The sequence below is a fragment of the Bubalus bubalis genome, chromosome 19 (genome assembly GCF_019923935.1).
Source record: "Bubalus bubalis isolate 160015118507 breed Murrah chromosome 19, NDDB_SH_1, whole genome shotgun sequence".
Taxonomy (NCBI): domain Eukaryota; kingdom Metazoa; phylum Chordata; class Mammalia; order Artiodactyla; family Bovidae; genus Bubalus; species Bubalus bubalis.
In genome coordinates, this window is record NC_059175.1 from 38,964,834 (window position 1) to 38,983,128 (window position 18,295).

General features: G+C 42.9%; 1 protein-coding gene across 1 annotated transcript in view; it reads left to right on the forward strand.

Annotated features, from left to right (window-relative positions):
* Positions 1 to 18,295, forward strand: part of AGXT2 (alanine--glyoxylate aminotransferase 2) — a 43,671-nt gene that overhangs the window by 14,803 nt on the left and 10,573 nt on the right. Inside the window, exons 6-12 of the mRNA XM_006071899.3 lie at positions 4,188 to 4,281; positions 4,954 to 5,047; positions 9,231 to 9,331; positions 9,895 to 9,987; positions 12,924 to 13,056; positions 14,507 to 14,598; positions 16,379 to 16,528. Of these exons, the coding sequence (XP_006071961.1) occupies positions 4,188 to 4,281; positions 4,954 to 5,047; positions 9,231 to 9,331; positions 9,895 to 9,987; positions 12,924 to 13,056; positions 14,507 to 14,598; positions 16,379 to 16,528 (757 nt within the window). The remainder of the gene's footprint in view (positions 1 to 4,187; positions 4,282 to 4,953; positions 5,048 to 9,230; positions 9,332 to 9,894; positions 9,988 to 12,923; positions 13,057 to 14,506; positions 14,599 to 16,378; positions 16,529 to 18,295) is intronic.

Genomic DNA, 18,295 nt, shown 5'->3' on the forward strand with positions numbered 1-18,295 from the left:
AGAAGGCTACAAGACAGCTTTTTAACTTTAAGATATGATATAGAAACTAACACATTGTCTGGAGGAGGAAATGGCAACCCATTCCAGTATTCTTGCCTGTAGAATCCCATGGACAGAGGAGCCTGACCAGCTACAGTCCATGGGGTCGCAGAGTCAGAGACGACTCAGTTACTAAACAACAATGACAACAACAAAGATGAAATAGATTGGTCATAAATTGATCATTATTGAATCTGAGTGATGGCTGTCTAGGGGGGAGTCATTGTAATATTCTCTCTTCTTTTGTATATTTCTAAGTTGTCCATAGTAAAGGTTTTTTTAATAAATGCTGCGAGTATAAAAAAAAAAGAAAGAAAGAAACTAACACATTGTTAATCAACTATGTGCTGTGCACTAAGTCACTTCTGTTGTGTCTGACTTTTTGCAATCCAATGGACTGTAGCCCACCAGGCTCCTCTGTCCATGGGATTTCCCAGCAAGAATACTGGAGTGGGCTGCCATGCCTTCCTCTGGGGGATCTTCCTGACCCAGGGATCGGACCCACGTCTCTTATGTCTCTTTCATTGGCAGGTGTGTTCTTTACTACTATCACTACCCAGTATGCTCCAAAACAAAATACAAATTTAAAAAGAATAAATTAAAAGTAAAAAGATATAATGGTATTGACTGCACCCTATGCCAGATAGTGAAAGACTGGTCTGCACTCCCAGAAGCTTTGCCATGTGACACTGGACTCACTTTCATCTCTGCTTATGATAAGAAGCCATATACTTATTTCACAGTGCCAGTTGTACCATTTTTCACTTTTTCTAAATGCAGAGTTCAGTTCAGTTCAGTTGCTCAGTTGTGTCCGACTCTTTGCAACCCCATGGACTGCAGCATGCCAGGCTTCCCTGTCTATCACCAACTCCTAGAGCTTGCTCAAACTCATGTTCATTGAGTTGGTGATGCCATCCAACCATCTCATCCTTTGTCATCCCCTTCTCCTCCTGCCTTCAATCTTTCCCAGAATCACGGTCTTTTCCAATGAGTCAGTTCTTCTCATCAGGTGGCCAAAGTATTGGAGTTTCAGCTTCAGTATCAGTCCTTCCAATGAATATTCAGGACTGATTTCCTTTAGGATTGACTGGTTGGATCTCCTTGCAGTCCAAGGGACTCTCAAGAGTCTTCTCCAGCACCACAGTTCAAAAGCATCAATTCTTCAGCACCCTAGCTGACCCTGTATATTTCTGCTCCTTTGGATGACTTTTGAGAATCAGTAATTTAATATATTAATTATATTTATTTATTTATTTGGTGGTGCTGGGTCTTCACTGCTGTGCTGGCTTTTCTCTAGTTGTGAGCAGGGGTTACACAACAGGGGCTACACTTTTCTCTAGTTGTGGTGTGTGGGCTTCTCATTGCAGTGACTTCTTTTGTTGAGAAGCACGGGCTCTAGGGCATATGGGCTTGATAGTAGTGGCCCCTGGGCTCTAGAGTACAGCATAGTTGCGGCACACAGACTTCGTTGCTCCGCAGCATATGGGATCTTCCTGGATTAGGGATTAAACCCATGTCTCCTGCATTGGCAGGCTGATTCTTTACCACTGAGCCACCAGAGAAGTCCCAACATTAATTAGAAATATTTGATGGCTTTATTAGTATTAAAAATGATATAAAAAACTAACAATTTTGTTTGCATTTGCCTCCATTGGATAATTTTACATAGGATGTTTACACAGACTCATAATAACGTTTATGTAGAAGATAGGCATGACATAGTAAAAGTGGATGGAGTGAGGAAATAGTCCCATCTTCCCACTATTCTGGCCATGAGTTCTGTCTAAATCCAAGAGATTTGATTTCTAGAAGATTTGATTACCAAGGGACATCTAATATTACACATTCCAGATAAAATGTGCACGCAGGGACTATAGGCATGAACATTTGCTATCTGAGAAATACAGCGATAAAGAATTATGATTTTTTTATACCTAAATAAACATTCTAGAATACGTTCAGCTCAGTTCAGTTCAGTCGCTCAGTCGTGTCCTACTCTTTGTGACCCCATGAACCGCAGCACACCAGACCTCCCTGTCCATTACCAACTCCCGGAGCCTACCCAAACTCATGTCCATTGAGTCAGTGATGTCATCCAACCATCTCATCCTCTATCGTCCCCTTTTCCTTCTGCCCTCAATCTTTCCCAGCATCAGGGTCTTTTTCAATTGAGTCAGCTCTTCACATCAGGTAGCCAAAGTATTGGAGTTTCAGCTTCAACATCAGTCCTTCCAATGAACAGCCAGGACTGATCTCCTTTAGGATGGACTGGTTGGATCTCCTTGCAGTCCAAGGGACTCTCAAGAGTCTTCTCCAACACCACAGTTCAAAAGCATCAATTCTTTGGTGCTCAGCTTTCTTTATAGTCCAACTCTCACATCCATACATGACTACTGGAAAAACCATACCCCTGACTAGACGGACCTTTGTTGGCAAAGTAATATCTCGGCTTTTTAATATGCTATCTAGGTTGGTCATCGGAGAAGTCGATGGCACCCCACTCCAGTACTCTTGCCTGGAAAATCTCATGGACGGAGGAGCCCTGTAGGCTGCAGTCCATGGGGTCGCTCAGAGTCGGACACGACTGAGCAACTTCACTTTCACTTTTCACCTTCATGCACTGGATAAGGAAATGGAAACCCACTCCAGTATTCTTGCCTGGAGAATCCCAGGGACAGGGGAGCCTGGGGGGCTGCTGTCTATGGGGTCGCACAGAGTCGGACACGACTGAAGCGACTTAGCAGCAGCAGCAGGTTGGTCATAACTTTCCTTCCAAGGAGTAAGCGTCTTTTAATTTCATGGCTGCAGTCACCATCTGCAGTGATTTTGGAGCCCAGAAAAATAAAGTCTGACACTGTTTCCACTGTTTCCCCATCTATTTCCCATGAAGTGGTGGGACCGGATGCCATGATCTTCGTTTTCTGAATGTTGAGCTTTAAGCCAACTTTTTCACTCTCCTCTTTCACTTTCATCAAGAGGCTGTTTAGTTGTTCTTCACTTTCTGCCATAAGGGTGGTGTCATCTGCATATCTGAGGTTGTTAATATTTCTCCGGGCAATCTTGATTCCAGTTTGTGCTTCCTCCAGCCCAGCGTTTCTCATGATGTACTCTGCATATAAGTTAAATAAGCAGGGTGACAGTATACAGCCTTGATGTACTCCTTTTCCTATTTGGAACCAGTCTGTTGTTTCATGTCCAGTTCTAACTGTTGCTTCCTGATCTGCATACAGGTTTCTCAAGAGGCAGGTTATGTGGTCTGGTTGTCCCATCTCTTTCAGAATTTTCCACAGTTTCTTGTGATCCACACAGTCAAAGGCTTTGGCATAGTCAATAAAGCAGAAATAGATGTTTTTCTGGAACTCTCTTGCTTTTTCGATGATCCAGCGGATATTGGCAATTTGATCTCTGGTTCCTCTGCCTTTTCTAAAATCAGCTTGAACATCTAGAATATGTATATCCAGATAAATCATGATCTATTCAGAGAATTGATCATACTAGGGCTCAATACATGTTTGTGTTTCCGCTTTCAGGATATATAACCATTCCTTCGAGTAGTCTCAATAGTCCTAAATCCTTTTTGAAGGGTGATTTTGATTTGGGAAGTTGTCCAAACTTATTTGAAACCAAGAGATTAGGATAATTTGTAATAAATATGACTGTTTCAGTTTCCAGAAATAAAGCCCATGTTTCTTCTAGGCTGACTAGGATGGCTTATGAGGCACTTGAAGAAAAGTCCCCAAAAATGTTAAGTGACAGCCGCGTCACAGGAACAAATACTCATCTTCTCAAAGAGATCACTTTGCAGACTCGTTGAATATATAATTTCTGGCATGATGCTAAAAGATGAGTCTCATTGCTTAGAGGAACAGAGTAGGGCAGGTCTAAGGTCAGAGCTCTCAGCCAGATGGCTGCCAAAATTCCTTTCACGATTCAAATCTGTGATGCTAGTAAAAAACATAAATAGGTGAATTCATTTGACACAGGCTTAGAAGATTTCTTTGAGATCATTGAGGTTGTAGGTCAATAGTGTTCTTTTTCATCTCCATAGCTTTCATGGATTTTCTTCTTTGTCCAACCCAGTGTTCCACAGGCCAGTGATCAAATGAAAGCACACTTAACCCAGTCCTCCCACTCTTTTCTGTCTGCAGAGGAGCCTACCATGGATCCAGTCCTTACACACTTGGCTTGACAAATGTAGGCATCTATAAGATGGACCTCCCTCATGGGATGGGCTGCCAACCAGTAAGTTCTGAGATTTTTGCCTTGTTTCTCTAAAGACTCCTAGGTGTATGGAATCATTGATCAGATTTTTCCAGTCATTAGGACTAGAAACTAATATGAAGCCTGTGATTAATCAAGGCCTCAATTTGACTTAATCAAATGAAAGACCATTTAAAGGAGACATTTGTTAGAAAGACCTTCAGAGTCTGAGTAATACTTAATATTAGAGATGCTTTTACATTTTGTTTTGTTTTTAAGTAAAATTGAGTCAATTACAAATAAATGCATTGAAATAAGTTCCCAGAGCCTTGAATGCATATAATTTCCGTATACTCATCCTTGTACTCACCTTCTGTTCTCATCCACTGTACCCACATTTTCAGCATTAGAATCAGATACCTAATTATTCTCATTCTTTCAGATGCCATTACCCACCAAACTCTTAGGCCAATTGTTTCCGGGCAGACACAGAAATCAGTTTCCTTTGTAGAGTGCCCTCATAACTGATTTCCAAGAAAAAAATTCTCTCTTCAAAGCTGAATATCAAGTTTTTGTCCTAAGTGGGAGAAGAGTAAGGAAGGAATCTTGGTATCAAGTTAAGAAGCCCTCTTGCCTTGATTGGTACCATATGTTGCCCCAAATTGACTGTCTTGTGTTCATGTCTTGCCAAACCCCCTCTTTTGTCATTTGCAGACAATGTGCCCAGACATTTTCCATGGCCCTTGGGGAGGAAGCCACTGCCGAGATTCTCCAGTGCAAACAATTAGGAAATGCAGCTGTGCGCCAGGTGCAACTGAGCGGGGAGGGAGGCACGTAGGGGAAGGTCAGGAGGGGGAAGGAATGAGGAGAAAGGCAAATTGGAAAAAGTGGGAAAGGGAAAAGTCACGGCAAATACAACTAGGAAGTCACTCCTCATTGAGCCAACACTCCTTATAGCCAATGACCACAATACCATCAGAGCATCCATCCCCTGTCAGGAAACACATCTCAGCATCTCACACTTATCAGACCTAAGCCAGAAACACTGTCACCCAGTGCTTCATTGGAGGCGCTCTCTCAGCTCTCCTAGCAATGGTTCTGTTACCAATTTGATAGGAAAACAAGGTTGGGGGCATTATTCACCAGTTCCCAATGGAGGAAGGGGAAAGAACACTTTTAGAAATTTCGAAACTCCAGTCAAGTTCCCCAGGGACTCAGAATACTAGCCAAAGAGAGTATTTGTCAAAACAGAAGGTGGTTCCTGAAGGCTGTTGACGTGTTCTCAAAAACTGTGAAGACCTTCTCACCAGGAAAGCTGTTATTCATCAAATGCATTGTTATTTACATTCTTTACCACTTCCTCACATGAGGGAGCAGAGGCCTGGAAGCAGCCTGAGTATTTGATTTGTCAGCAAGCCCCACCCCATGCTTGTCATCACACGGCAGGACCCTTTGGGTGACTGCCCCCAAATAGCACCAAAGGAAAGCACCAAGTTCTCCTGCCAAGAGATCTTTAATGAAACAGTGTGAGTCACCAGGCTGAGAAGAAGAAGGTAAATGGAAGCCTTAAAAAATCAGCTTTGAAAGTAAGAAAATTCACAGTCACCTTAAAATTCAGATGGGATAATGGTGGAGGTGGGAGGCTGAAAGCATGAGCTTTAGAACAAGATGTTATAGTCACAGAGCATAAAACCGTGAGGAAGGTTTAAACTTCACTCAAACTCTCCTTCTAAAAGATGAAGCTCCTGTTTCTCATCTGTGAAATGTAGACAGGAATATCTGCCCCAGTGGCCCCGTATTCCAGGCCTTCCTGAGGCCAAGGAAGAGAATTTTTAGAACTTTTTTTTAATGGGGATGTCTTTTTTAAAAATCTTTGGGCTGTACCACACAACATGTGAGATCTTAGTTCCCTGGCCAAGGATCAAACCCACAGCCCCTGCATTGGCAGCATGGACTCTTAACCACTGGAATATCAAGAAGGTCCCCGAAAGAGAGCTTTTGTAGAGACAGGCAGACTGTAGCAATGCCAAGGGCTACTATGCCTGTGCTCACCGCCATGTGGCACCAAAAACTAAAGTCAGTTGACTGAACCTCACAGATGTCCATTCAACTTCAAGCGCATCAGCGCAGAGCCTTGGAGACAGGAGACATGGTCCTTCCCTTCCCTCCTGGCTCGGTGTCCCTCTCTCTTCATCCTCTGCCTCCTCCCTCTTTTCAGCCTTCTCCTCTCTGTCAGGAGGAGACAGAGGTCCTTGTATTGATAATACGAGGACCCCAGGGTCATCTCTCTAGTGGTCTCTGGAGGCTAAGTGATAGTGACAGACATTTCTGCCTCTCGGAACTGTGGTCTTTGGCACATCTGAAGTCAGCTGTTTTCTTCACTCGTATCTTCAAGAGACAAGACTAATACCCTCTCTTTATACAAGAAGTGACATCAGCCTCCTCTAGTGCTATTAGGCTTGAGAAGTGTTGGGTCTTTGCTGTAAAAAGGCATACTTATATATCTTTGTAAATACATCCCAACATATAAATTACTTGGAGTAGAGAAGTTTCCAGTTCTTAGGTCCTCTTAGAGTTCACTCACTGAACACATAAAGGTACCAGGTTTGAGAGGCGGCATTTTTTTCACCTCAGCAGGATGTCACCACTCCCCTCATCGGCCTGGGCAAGAATCCAATATGTGTGTGGTAGAGTTCATTCTCTCCTCCACCCCCTCCTCAGGATGTTTTCTTTCCAACTGTTCATTCCAGTCCCTGAATGTCAGATATACCTTGGGATGAAAAAGCACCTCTCAACCCACTGCCCACACAGTGTTCCTAACCTCATGCTGATCATATCATTTCTCTTTCTCCTTTTGCAACACAAGCTCCCTTTTCCTTTAAAATTGTTCTTTCTTGGCTCCTCACTCTTGCTTAACTCTTTGTGTGCGTACATGCTAAGTCACTTCAGTCATGTCCAACTCTTTTCGACCCCATGGTCTGTAGCCCACCAGGCTCCTCGGTCCATGGGATTCTCCAGGCAAGAATACTGGAGTGGGTTGCCATGCCCTCCTCCGGGGGATCTTCCTGACCCAGGAATGGGACCCACATCTCTTATGTCTCCTGCGCTGGGAGGCGAGTTCTTTACTGCAAGTGCCACCTAGGAAGCCAAACTCTTTCTTTCCACCAGATAAAATGAAAACACTTCCCTCTTCCTGCCATTTCCCGGATAACATGCAGCAGAGCAGCCCCTCTCCACCTGCTTGATGCTGTCATGATGACACCACTACCCCAGGTCTCTTCTCCAGAGGCGGCCTGACCTGGACCTACAGCAACGAGCCAATGAAGGAAAAAACCAGTGACAGCTGATGACTCACATTGCTGGACTCATGCACAGTGGGGGGAAAATTTATAAAAGGTCTAGCGCAGGTTCAAGCAAAATCTTCTTCATGGTTTGTTTTGTCCAAATTTAAGCCATTAGGGTTGATTTTGCTCCACACTTGGATTTCTCAAGTGACAAATGGTCTTGCTAAATTCCCAAATTATATCCTTTGAACATATGTATAATTCATCCTCTAAGGTCATCCTTGGTTGTTTTCTTTTCCTTTCTGAATGAAAATAGAAAATTTCAATCTCCAGGGGCACAGATTCATTTGTCTACTATATCCTGCCCATCAAACAACATGAATGATGCTAATAAGTGTACTTTCTGGTTTTGATATACCTTTCATTGATTCCCTTCTTCAAACCCTGAGCCCTCAATTCCAGTTCACCAAAGATCAGCGAACGCTGTCGAGCAAGCTTTTCCAAACATCGTATGTAGCCTAAAAGTATGTTTGGGGCCAGGTCATGTTTTTCTCTCTTTTTAAGAGCTGAACTATAAACTATATTTATGCTTCACTGTTGATGCTGATAACTGCAGGTTTCTATTCCTTATGTCTAGCTTTCAGGAGACACGACCACATCCATGCCTCTAAGCGAGCATCGTGATGGTAGATGGTGACTTGCCTCCCTTACTGCTTTCACCAGAGACCCCCATCACACTCATATCTCCCTCTGCCTTTCTTCTGCTATCCACGGATATGGGTTTAGATTCAGAGATTATGTGGTGCTACTCACCAAATTACAGGTGTGGATAAAAATTCTGAAGGTTCTCATATGTGGACACACTAGTTCTGGGACATTTGCTATTCCAGAGCGGACTGCTTCCTCTCCCCTCAGACAATGGATGAAAGTTACATGACTGTAGTACTTTCCTCTTTAGAATTCTCACTGTTCTATAAACAAATTTGTTGGTGGTGTTGTTCAGTCACCAAGTCGTGTCCAGCTCTTTACGACCCCATGGACTGCAGCATGCCAGACTTCCCTGTCCTTTACCATCTCCCAGAGTTTGCTCAAACTCATGTCCATCGAGTCGGTGATGCCATCCAGTCATCTCATCCTCCATCATCCCCTTCTCCTCCTGCCTTCAATCTTTCCCAGCATCAGGGTCTTTTCCAATGAGTTGGCTATTTGCATCAGGCAGCCAAAGTATTGGACTTAATATATAAACATACTTACTAACCATAAAGACTGAGATACTTTGTAGCTTTAAAATGGTATATCAGATTAAGTGGCAATACAAGGTAAACAGTTATTTCCAAATAAATCAAATCCACATAGCAATTATATCTGAATTAAATCTACCGTGTGGATAGAATGGGCTTCCTTAGGTGAAACAGCCATCTATCCCAGACTCAATGGTGCTCTGGGGTGTTTCTTCCCCAGATGGAAATGACTGAAGTGGTTTGTTTACACCTTTGTGGCTAGGCTAGTCTTGCTGCTCAGAACAAAGCACAAGTTGTTCTGACAATGTTTCCCTTTCAAAAACCTAGATCCCCATATCCTGCTTTGCTGTATCTTGAGGGACTCTAGTCAATTTACTATCCTGGTTTCTTTTTTTCTCTGTTTTCCCCCCATTCTTCTGGATGCCTTTCTTCAAATACTGTGTTTTGTTTTGTTTGTTTATTGCAGACTGCTGTCAAGCTAAAGACCAGTATATTGAACAATTCAAAGATACTCTGAGCACTTCTGTGGCCAAATCAATTGCTGGATTTTTTGCAGAGCCAATTCAAGTAAGTGTGTTAACCTTAAACATTAACTGAACTCAGTTGTAAATTATCAATTTTAACTCATACATTCTAGTGACTTCCAAATTCTTTAAATGATCACTGTTATGTCCCTTTATGTCATTCTCTTCATCCCCTTGAAAAAAAGAAGGCCCCTGGTTTTCAACTGACATTTAAAAGTCCATCTTCTGTACTCCCAGACTGAACAGACAGATAGATGAAACTACTGAATTTGTAAATCTGTAAAAATAGAAAACCCCAGCAGTTTTCAGTTGCTTATTACCCACACTATCAGGGTGAGCCATTTTGTAAACTTACTAAATCCCCCTAATCTATTTTTCTCTACTCTCAGGAAAGACCACATTTGCAACCATTTCCCAGAAGGCATGGCATTAAGAGAAATGGCTCTTCTTTTCACCCACAGTTGAAACATTTCTAGAAACTGCTTCAAAAATTGCTAGTATCACTAATGCTAATATTGATCATGGTCTGTCTTCGGTTGTTTCTTTTTTTAATACTTTCAAGGCCCTGTGCTGTTTTCTAGGTCTTCTTGGTTTGATCTTTTGCAGGGGGTGAATGGCGTTGTTCAGTACCCAAAGGGGTTTCTAAAGGAAGCCTTCGAGCTGGTGCGCGAGCGGGGAGGCGTGCGCATTGCAGATGAAGTGAGTGGCCACGGAATAGGTGTGATGGAGCCAGGACAGGATAAGCGAGGGGAGAAACCTCTAAACCCTGCTCTGCAGTCCAGGCAGAAAGCATCTACTTGCAGATTCCAAGATGAGGGTATAAGTTAATGAATCTTTGACTCATTGACTGACTAGTTCGTTACTAGATTAGAACATCAACGTCCCAAGTGAAGTCTATCAAATAAGATAACAGGCCTAGGATGTTGCCATTCTTCAACATACTTTTAAAACTTCTATTTGAATTCAGCTTAAACTTAGTTTAACCTCACAACCAAGTTTTCATCTTAACTTTTGCCAAAATAGTATTAGGCAGTCCAGCGGCATTCATAAAAAAATCTGTTTGGAAATCACACTTAGAAAAAAAAAGTCCAGCCTCTAAGAAGAGGGCCATAATCACAGATATTTGGAAAGTAGTTCCAGGGACTCCCCCGGCAGTCGAGAGGTTGGGGATCCCACCTCCATTACAGGGGCCGTGGCTTTGATCCCTGGTCAAGGAACTAAGATTCCACGTGCCATGAGATACAGCCAAAAAAAAAAAAAAAAAAACTGAATTGAATTGGGGGGAAAAAAGTGAACTGAAGTTCAAGATAGTTAATTTGCCTGTCAAGATCATGCAGTTACTAGGGACAGAGCCAGAACTCACACCCAGACTCAAAGACCGCACTAACCACTGTGCAACCCGCCTTTCAAGAATGATTGACTGTGGTGTAGAAAGACAAAGGGCGGCAGGAAAGACGGGAACAGAAGAAACTCCTGAGGGCAGAGCCAGTGCCGCACCCAGGGATCTCACATGCCTTCTTAATCAGCTAACCTTGGCTTTCCCTTCTATAAAATGAGGAATTTGGAATCTACAATAAGGGTTTCCCAAGGTGCTGCTAGTGGCAAAGAAGCTGCCTGCCAAAGCAGGAGACATTAAGAGATTCAGGTTCAATCCCTGGGTTGGGAAGATCCCCTGGAGGAGAGCATGGCAACCCACTCCAGTATTCTTACCTGGAGAATTCCATGGACAGAGGAACCTGGGGGGCTACAGTCCATAGGGTTGCAAAGAGTCAGACACAACTGAAGTGACTTAGCATGGGGCCATATTGGGCCATCAGTCTTTCCTGGTCTGGCATGAGCTGGATTTAAATTTGAAATTGACTGCTTTTAGGCAAGGCATTTGCACACATAGTTCCCATTCTAATTCATAGAGGTGGACCTAGCCTGCTTCTCTCATTGGCTATATGCTTCTTACCTCCTAAGACATTTGAGTTTATGAACCTTAGAATGAGTCATCTCTGTTCAACTGAAAGATTCTATGGAACTGACACCTCCTAGATGACTCACATGGTTTATGGCCCTACATAATTTCATGTATTGTCCAAGCAATCTGATTTTTTTTTACCATTTATTTATGGTACTTAGATGAAATAAAAAATGAAAATAGACAGGCAAGTTGGATGGATTTGCCGTGAGCTCTTCTTACATTCTCTTTTGGGCAAATTCATCAGCTTGTGTTCAGGGACTCAAAACAAGGAGACTCAGGATTCGAGTCCAGGTCTGTCTGACTCTCACATCTAAGCTCTTCTCCTGTGTTGCTCACTCTTATCTAATTGTACCCCCAAATCTGCCTTTGCAACTGCACCTTGGAGAGAGCAGAAAAATTAAAAAAAAAAAAAAGTCTGAGAAGGACCCTTATTCTTTGAAGAGCGTTTCAGAATCAGCTTCAAGTGCCTCACCTCTATCCCAGAAGTGCAGTATGTGTAGAGAGAGAGACAGTCCAAGAGACTGAGAACCAGAAGGGAATCAAGGACCCACCACCAAAAAAGGCTCTGGCAGAAATTTGCATGGGAATATTTGTGCGCCTTTATTTAGTTAGTCACTTCTGCCACATTTTTATTCATTCTACAAACACTTAGTGTCTACTTTTATCTGCTAGATATTATGGATAAAGAGAAAAATGAGATACAGTCTCTGTTATTAAACAAATGGGTGTATGCGTGCTAAACACTTCAGTCATGTCCGACTTTTTGCAACGCTATGGACTGCCTGCCAGGCTCCTCTGTTCATGGGATTCTCCAGGCAAGAATACTGGAGAGGGTTGCCATTTCCTTTTCCAGGGGATCTTCCCAACCCAGAGATCTAAACCACATCTGTGTCTTCTGCATTGGCAGGCGGGTTCTTGACCACAAGCACCACCTGGGAAACCCTATTAGACATGTACTCTGGTGATAACAGTCCAAGGTGAGAGGTTCTGATGGCAGCCTAGGTGCCTTGTAGGAAAATGTTCCTAGCCCAGATAGTGAGGAAACCATGTTTTGAAGAATAAGAGGCGTTAGCTAGAGACAGAGCAGGGAAAGGGTCTTCTGGGAAGAGGAAACAGCACGAACAGAACAACTGCGGTCAGCTTAGTCCTGTCCTGAGTTAACCGGCTTCACTGAGTCCTCCTCATGACTGATTCTCAGGAAGAAAAGGACACCGCAGGGAAGAGGCCAATCAGCCTGTCTGGGCTGAATGGCAGACGCCCCGGCGCCAGCCTGCATGCTGTAACTACTGCCTCGTCCAGCATGGGGCAGACGCAGCCTTCCCACACAGGGGCCTTATTCAGGATTGCTAATCACAACAAACTTTTTCACATGCATTATTTATATAACCCTCACCACAACCCTGTGATGTATTGCTATTAAGTGTTTCCACTCAACAGAGCTAACATAGGTCCAGAGGAGTTAAGAAACATGTCTAGAGTCACACAACGCTAGCAAATGGCTTTTGGTGCCTAAAAGCTCAGGCATGGTGCTTTTTCCATCATAGTACAAGGATGGTGGTGATGATGATGTCAAGGAGAAGAAGATAGAAGAGAAGGAAGGAGACCAGAGAGTCAGGAAAACCAGCATTTCTCAGAAAGTTCCCCGTGATTTCGGATTTGTTTCCATCAGGTGCAGACAGGATTTGGAAGGCTGGGCTCTCACTTCTGGGGCTTCCAAACACACGATGTCCTGCCAGATATTGTCACCATGGCTAAAGGGATTGGGAATGGCTTTCCCATGGCAGCAGTCGTGACAACTCCAGGTAGGAACCATGGGCAGTTTGTGTCTGCTTCTGGGCCCCCTGCATCCCCAGTCGTAGAAAACATGTGTATTGTACCTAGTGTGGGCTGGGGACCGTCATGGAAACTACACACGCATTTCCCAAGTAATGTTAAAGGGAAACAGTCTGTCTGCCAGATTGTGGAAAAGATGGAAGAAAACCAGCCCTTTTTGCTCTTTGCTGTAGGGAAGACCAATTCTCCCAGCCTCACATTGAGATGTAGGGTTCTACTACATTGACAAGATCTAGGCAACAAAAACAAAACCAAAACCAAATCCAACACAAGGGATCCATGTTAACCAACCTGAAGTCAGTTAAAGTTTAAAGCTAAAGTATCCAAGGAGTCATATTCTTGAAGAACACTCCAACTTAGTCTTGCCACCCCAAAGAGCTATAGACTCAGCCTCCAGAGTGATAGTTTTCTCTGCTGATCATCAACAACTAAATACAATACAATCTCACTTAGCTAGAACAGTCTATAAAATGAACATTAGAATTAATTTTATTACCCGTTTTAGTGAAGTTTTACCGAGAATACTTTTACGAACCACTTATTATTGAAAATCTTAAGATTATTTCATTTATTTTTCCCACCAATAGCAAGCACACTTGAGAAACTCCAAAGGATAATTAAGTGCCTTGTAATATTTCAGTGCTTTTATGAAATGAGGAAAGATGGTGTTGAAGGTGAACTATAATGAACCGAATATATATTTTCACCCTCAGACCATCTGGAGATTGTTATGAAATCCTTGCTATGAGAGTTTTAAAAAATATTTCCTTCTTAGTCCCAAGAGTGGAATACAGAAAAAAGGCTAACTAATGAGGATTCATGTAAGTTCCCGTAAATCAAGTTTTAAAGTACTTTTCAATTCACACAACACATTGAAGATTTTATTAGTAAGCTTCTCATGGAGTAAATAAGCAATTTTTCCCTATCTATTGTATTCATCAGCTTGGTCTATCATTACAAGATATTGCAGGCTGGGTGGCTTAAACAACAGACATTTATTTTCCCACAGTTCTAGAGGCTAAAGTCCAAGGTCAGGGTAAGAGCCCAGTTGAGTTCTGGTGAGATGTCTCTTGCAGATGACCCTCTGGCTGTGTCCTCATGCGTCCTTTTCTGCAGTGAGAAAGGGCTCTGGTGTCTCCTCTTCTTATGAGGGCACCAATCCTATTGGATTAGGGCTCCACCCTTATGACCTTAGTTGCCTCTAGGGAGTTGCATTGGGGGTTAGGGCTTCAACATATGAGTTGGGGATCCCTGAGGGGGGGGAGACACTTCCGTCCATAACATCACTGTCATGGATTGGATGCCATGAAATATATTGTAAACACCTTTCTACAACATGAAAGTAAATATAATCCAAGTGGCATGATGAGAAATTATAGATGTGTCACTCTTTATCCACCTTTTATTTTCTCCCCCTAGATATTGCCAAGTCCTTAACCAAGCGCCTGCTTCACTTCAATACCTTTGGCGGGAACCCCATGGCATGCGCCATTGGTTCAGCCGTGCTTGAGGTACGTTCCAGCAGCTGCGGCAACATCACTCGTTTCACCAAACAACTACTTCAAAACTCCACACATATTATCAGGACTCTACCACAGGACATAATTCAAGTGGAGAGTTAATTCCTAGTCCCTGAATCTAAGTTTAGATTTCCAGGTATTATTCTACTCCCTCTCCCTTTTTTGAAATCTACTATCAGTGCTTCATGTATTGGATAGGAAATAATATATAATAAACCTCACACACATGGGAAACATAAGAATTCCCCTAGCTAGCTGGTAGCACTGAAATCTCTTTTGTGATTTGATTGGTGTTTTATGGATGGTGGCATATGTTTTATGTTTTATGGTGACCAATGACAATTTTTAATGTCAGTTAATTTTGGTCCTGTCTTGTATATGCTTCCTTACATTTGTTGTACTGTCATAAATGAAAAGACAAAAGAGCAAATGACTTCTATGCAATACCAACTAGGTGATTCAGCTGTGGTTCAGCACGAGCCCATTGATTTTTGCCTGTGGTCTCATCTGTTGGAAAAGGTTTGCATAATTATATGAATAAAAGCACTTGGTGCTAGTGGTAAAGAACTCCCCTGCTAATGCAGGAGACATAAAAGATGTGGGTTCAATCCTTGGGTCAGGAAGATCCCCTGAAGGAATCATGGCAACCTGCTCCAGTACTCTTGCCTGGAAAATCCCTTGGACAGAGGAGCCTGACAAGCTGCAGTCCATAGCATCACAAAGAGTCAGACATGACTGAAGGGGCTTAGCATGCGTGTATTACATGCATAATAGCACTTGCTTAAATAAGTGTAACAAACTTTCTGAAAGACTGCACAAGAAATTATTAACAGTGGTTGTTTGTGGGGAGGGAAACAGTGGCTGGAGGACAGGGATCAGAGAGGCTCATTCTGCTCTTTGATTCTTTACTTTGTTATGTTTGAACAAAGCACATGTTTCACTTATTCAAAAAAAATAAATTTAAAAGTATTTCTCAATAAAAATAAGTAAAAGCTGCCCTTTCTAATTAAAAAGTATATTCAAATATGACTAAATCTCAAAAAGAGAAAGTGTGGGTAGGATGTGACATTTGTTTCATTCTGTAGAAATGCCAACTAGTGTTCTAAAGAACTAGTGTTAAAAGTGCTGTGTCACCTCAAACAATTTGGCAAGTAGGATGTAGGTGAACAAGGAGGTCTTAAAAACATCAAGTTCTGCCTGCAGTCATGCAGTTACTATTGGCTGCTTATAAATATACTGTACTGCTCATATGTGGTCCAGAATCACAGGTCTCTTACTATATAGCACAGGGAACTCTGCTCGATGTTATGTGGCAGCCTGGATGGGAGGGGAGTTTAGGGGAGAATGGATACATGTATATGTATGTCTGAGTCTCTATGCTGTTCTCCTGAAATGATTACAACATTGTTAGTCAGCTCTAGTACAAGATAAAAAGTTTAAAAAAGAAAAGAATCACAGATCTCTGCTGTGAGCGGAAGTAGGTGAAAATCCTTTTCTATCTCAGGTGCCCTGACTCTGGGCCCACACGGAGTCTCTTATTTTTCCTAAATGTTTACCCACTCCTGAAGATGAACAGGGTATGAGGGAAGTGTTCCCTCTACCAAGCCTTTTTTTCTCCCTACAGCAGATCTTTCTATGAGACAAGGTATGGCCACATGACTTTGGGTTCCATTTGTCTGGTCAAGTTTTGTAAACAGGTCACGTACATTTATTTCTCAGTCCCTTTTGAAACTGTTTAAATAGAAAGTCATTTGGGGCTTTCTCTCAACAGGTGATTAAAGAAGAAAATCTACAAGAAAATAGCCAAGAAGTTGGCACCTATATGTTGCTGAAGTTGGCTAAGCTGCGGGATGAATTTGAAATTGTAGGAGATGTCCGAGGCAAAGGTCTCATGATAGGAATAGAAATGGTGAAGGATAAGGTAGGTGGTGATCTACTGGTCTCTCTGTAGCTTCTTGGGGCAGCAAGAGTTAAGGCAGGAAGCTCAGCTACAAGCTCATTCATTCAGAGATAGAGCCAGCAAAGACTGCAAGACTCAGTGAAGCTCATTAGAAATGAGTAGAGAGAGTTGGGGCTTCCCCAGCAGCTCAGCGGTAAAGAATCCACCTGCCAATGCAGAAGACACGGGTTTGATCCCTGGGTTAGAAAGATCCCCTGGAGGAGAGCATGGCAACCTACTCCAGTATTCTTGCTTGGAGAATCCCATGAACAGAGGATCCTGGCTGGCTACAGCCTATGGGGTTGCAAAGAGTCAGACACAACTGAAGCAACTGATCGTGACAGAGAGCACTGAGTATAAACATGGAGAGTTCTAGAGGAGTGAGGAGGAGAATTTGAAAGAGGGAGCCGATAGTATTCTTGCCAGAGTAGGCACAGAACATCAGCAATGACTGATTATTTCGCATTAGAAATACAAAGAAGGGGAGAATTATTTGGGGAGGGGCAGGCAGCCCAGAGAGCTAGTAGCAGGGAAAAGGGCCAGGAGAAAGCTGTGGTGATGGTTTGGGTGAGGATGTTAAAGATTTATAGGGTTTTGTGTTTATTTGTGAATGGACTTTAATCTCTCAGGTAACCAGGTGGAATGAGACTTTCTGATGACATACCCCACTGTGACCTCAAACTCAATATGACGACAATTGAATTTAGTATTTTCTCTTAAGCCAGTGATTCTTCCCAAGGTCACTGTTTCTGTTCTGTATCTCCACTCTTCTCCCAATTCCCCAGCCTCAAAACCACCAAATCATCTGTGGCTCCTTCTCTCTCCTTATTTCTAATGTGAAGTCTTATTGATTCTTTCTTCACCATGTTTCTCAAATCTTTCCCACAGTTCCTCCTGCTGCCCCGAGGGTCCATGTCAGTAGGAAATTGTCCCAATCCTCCATGAAAGTAAAATCTAGATCCTCAGAGGAGAGCGACAGCAGGAGGATTCTGGCACGGGAAGGAATAGTCAGATCGATGCCTTCCCCCTAATTCTTATCCATGGGAGATGTCTTGCTGTCTGCTCTCACCATGCCATCCTAATTTAGAAGGTCTGATGCTCAATTCTTTCAATATTCAGCCCAGACCATGGATATAAGACTTTTCCCTTACCACCACACAGCAGAGACAGTACAAGGCTGTAATGTTTAATTAAGATTGGAAAGCTACAGGAAGACAACAGGAAGAGTACTGCAATATAAGATCAGGCCCTCTGGCTCACAAGCTGTGACATCCACATCTTCAGCTTGGGGCCCTGTCAAAGGCTGTTTTAAAATTCAGACGAGTCCTCTCCCAACCCAGGAGCTCCCTCAAGGATATCTAGGCTCCTCAAAGCCCAGAATCCCCCAAGGAAAGCCCCATGAGAGAGAAGGCAGTCCTCCCTTCCCCGCTAGTCCAAACCCAATGAGTGTGCTTCAAGACATGTGGACAGAGACACTCATCAGGTCTTGGGTTGTCCTGGTAAAACATCAGAATTCTCCCAAATGGCCACTGATACCAAACAAGCTAAGTGATGGTACATCCGTACTATGTGGCACAGAAATATATGTGACATGGGAATATGTGCAGACTGTATTATGGAAAAAATAAGACAGGCTATAAAATAGTATATATAGAATGAGCTCTTTTCCTCTTCTCTCTGCCCTTCAGTAGTTGTAAGCATGGGGTCTGAAGGAACTTCTCTATCGCTAATTCTATCCATTGTCCCCTC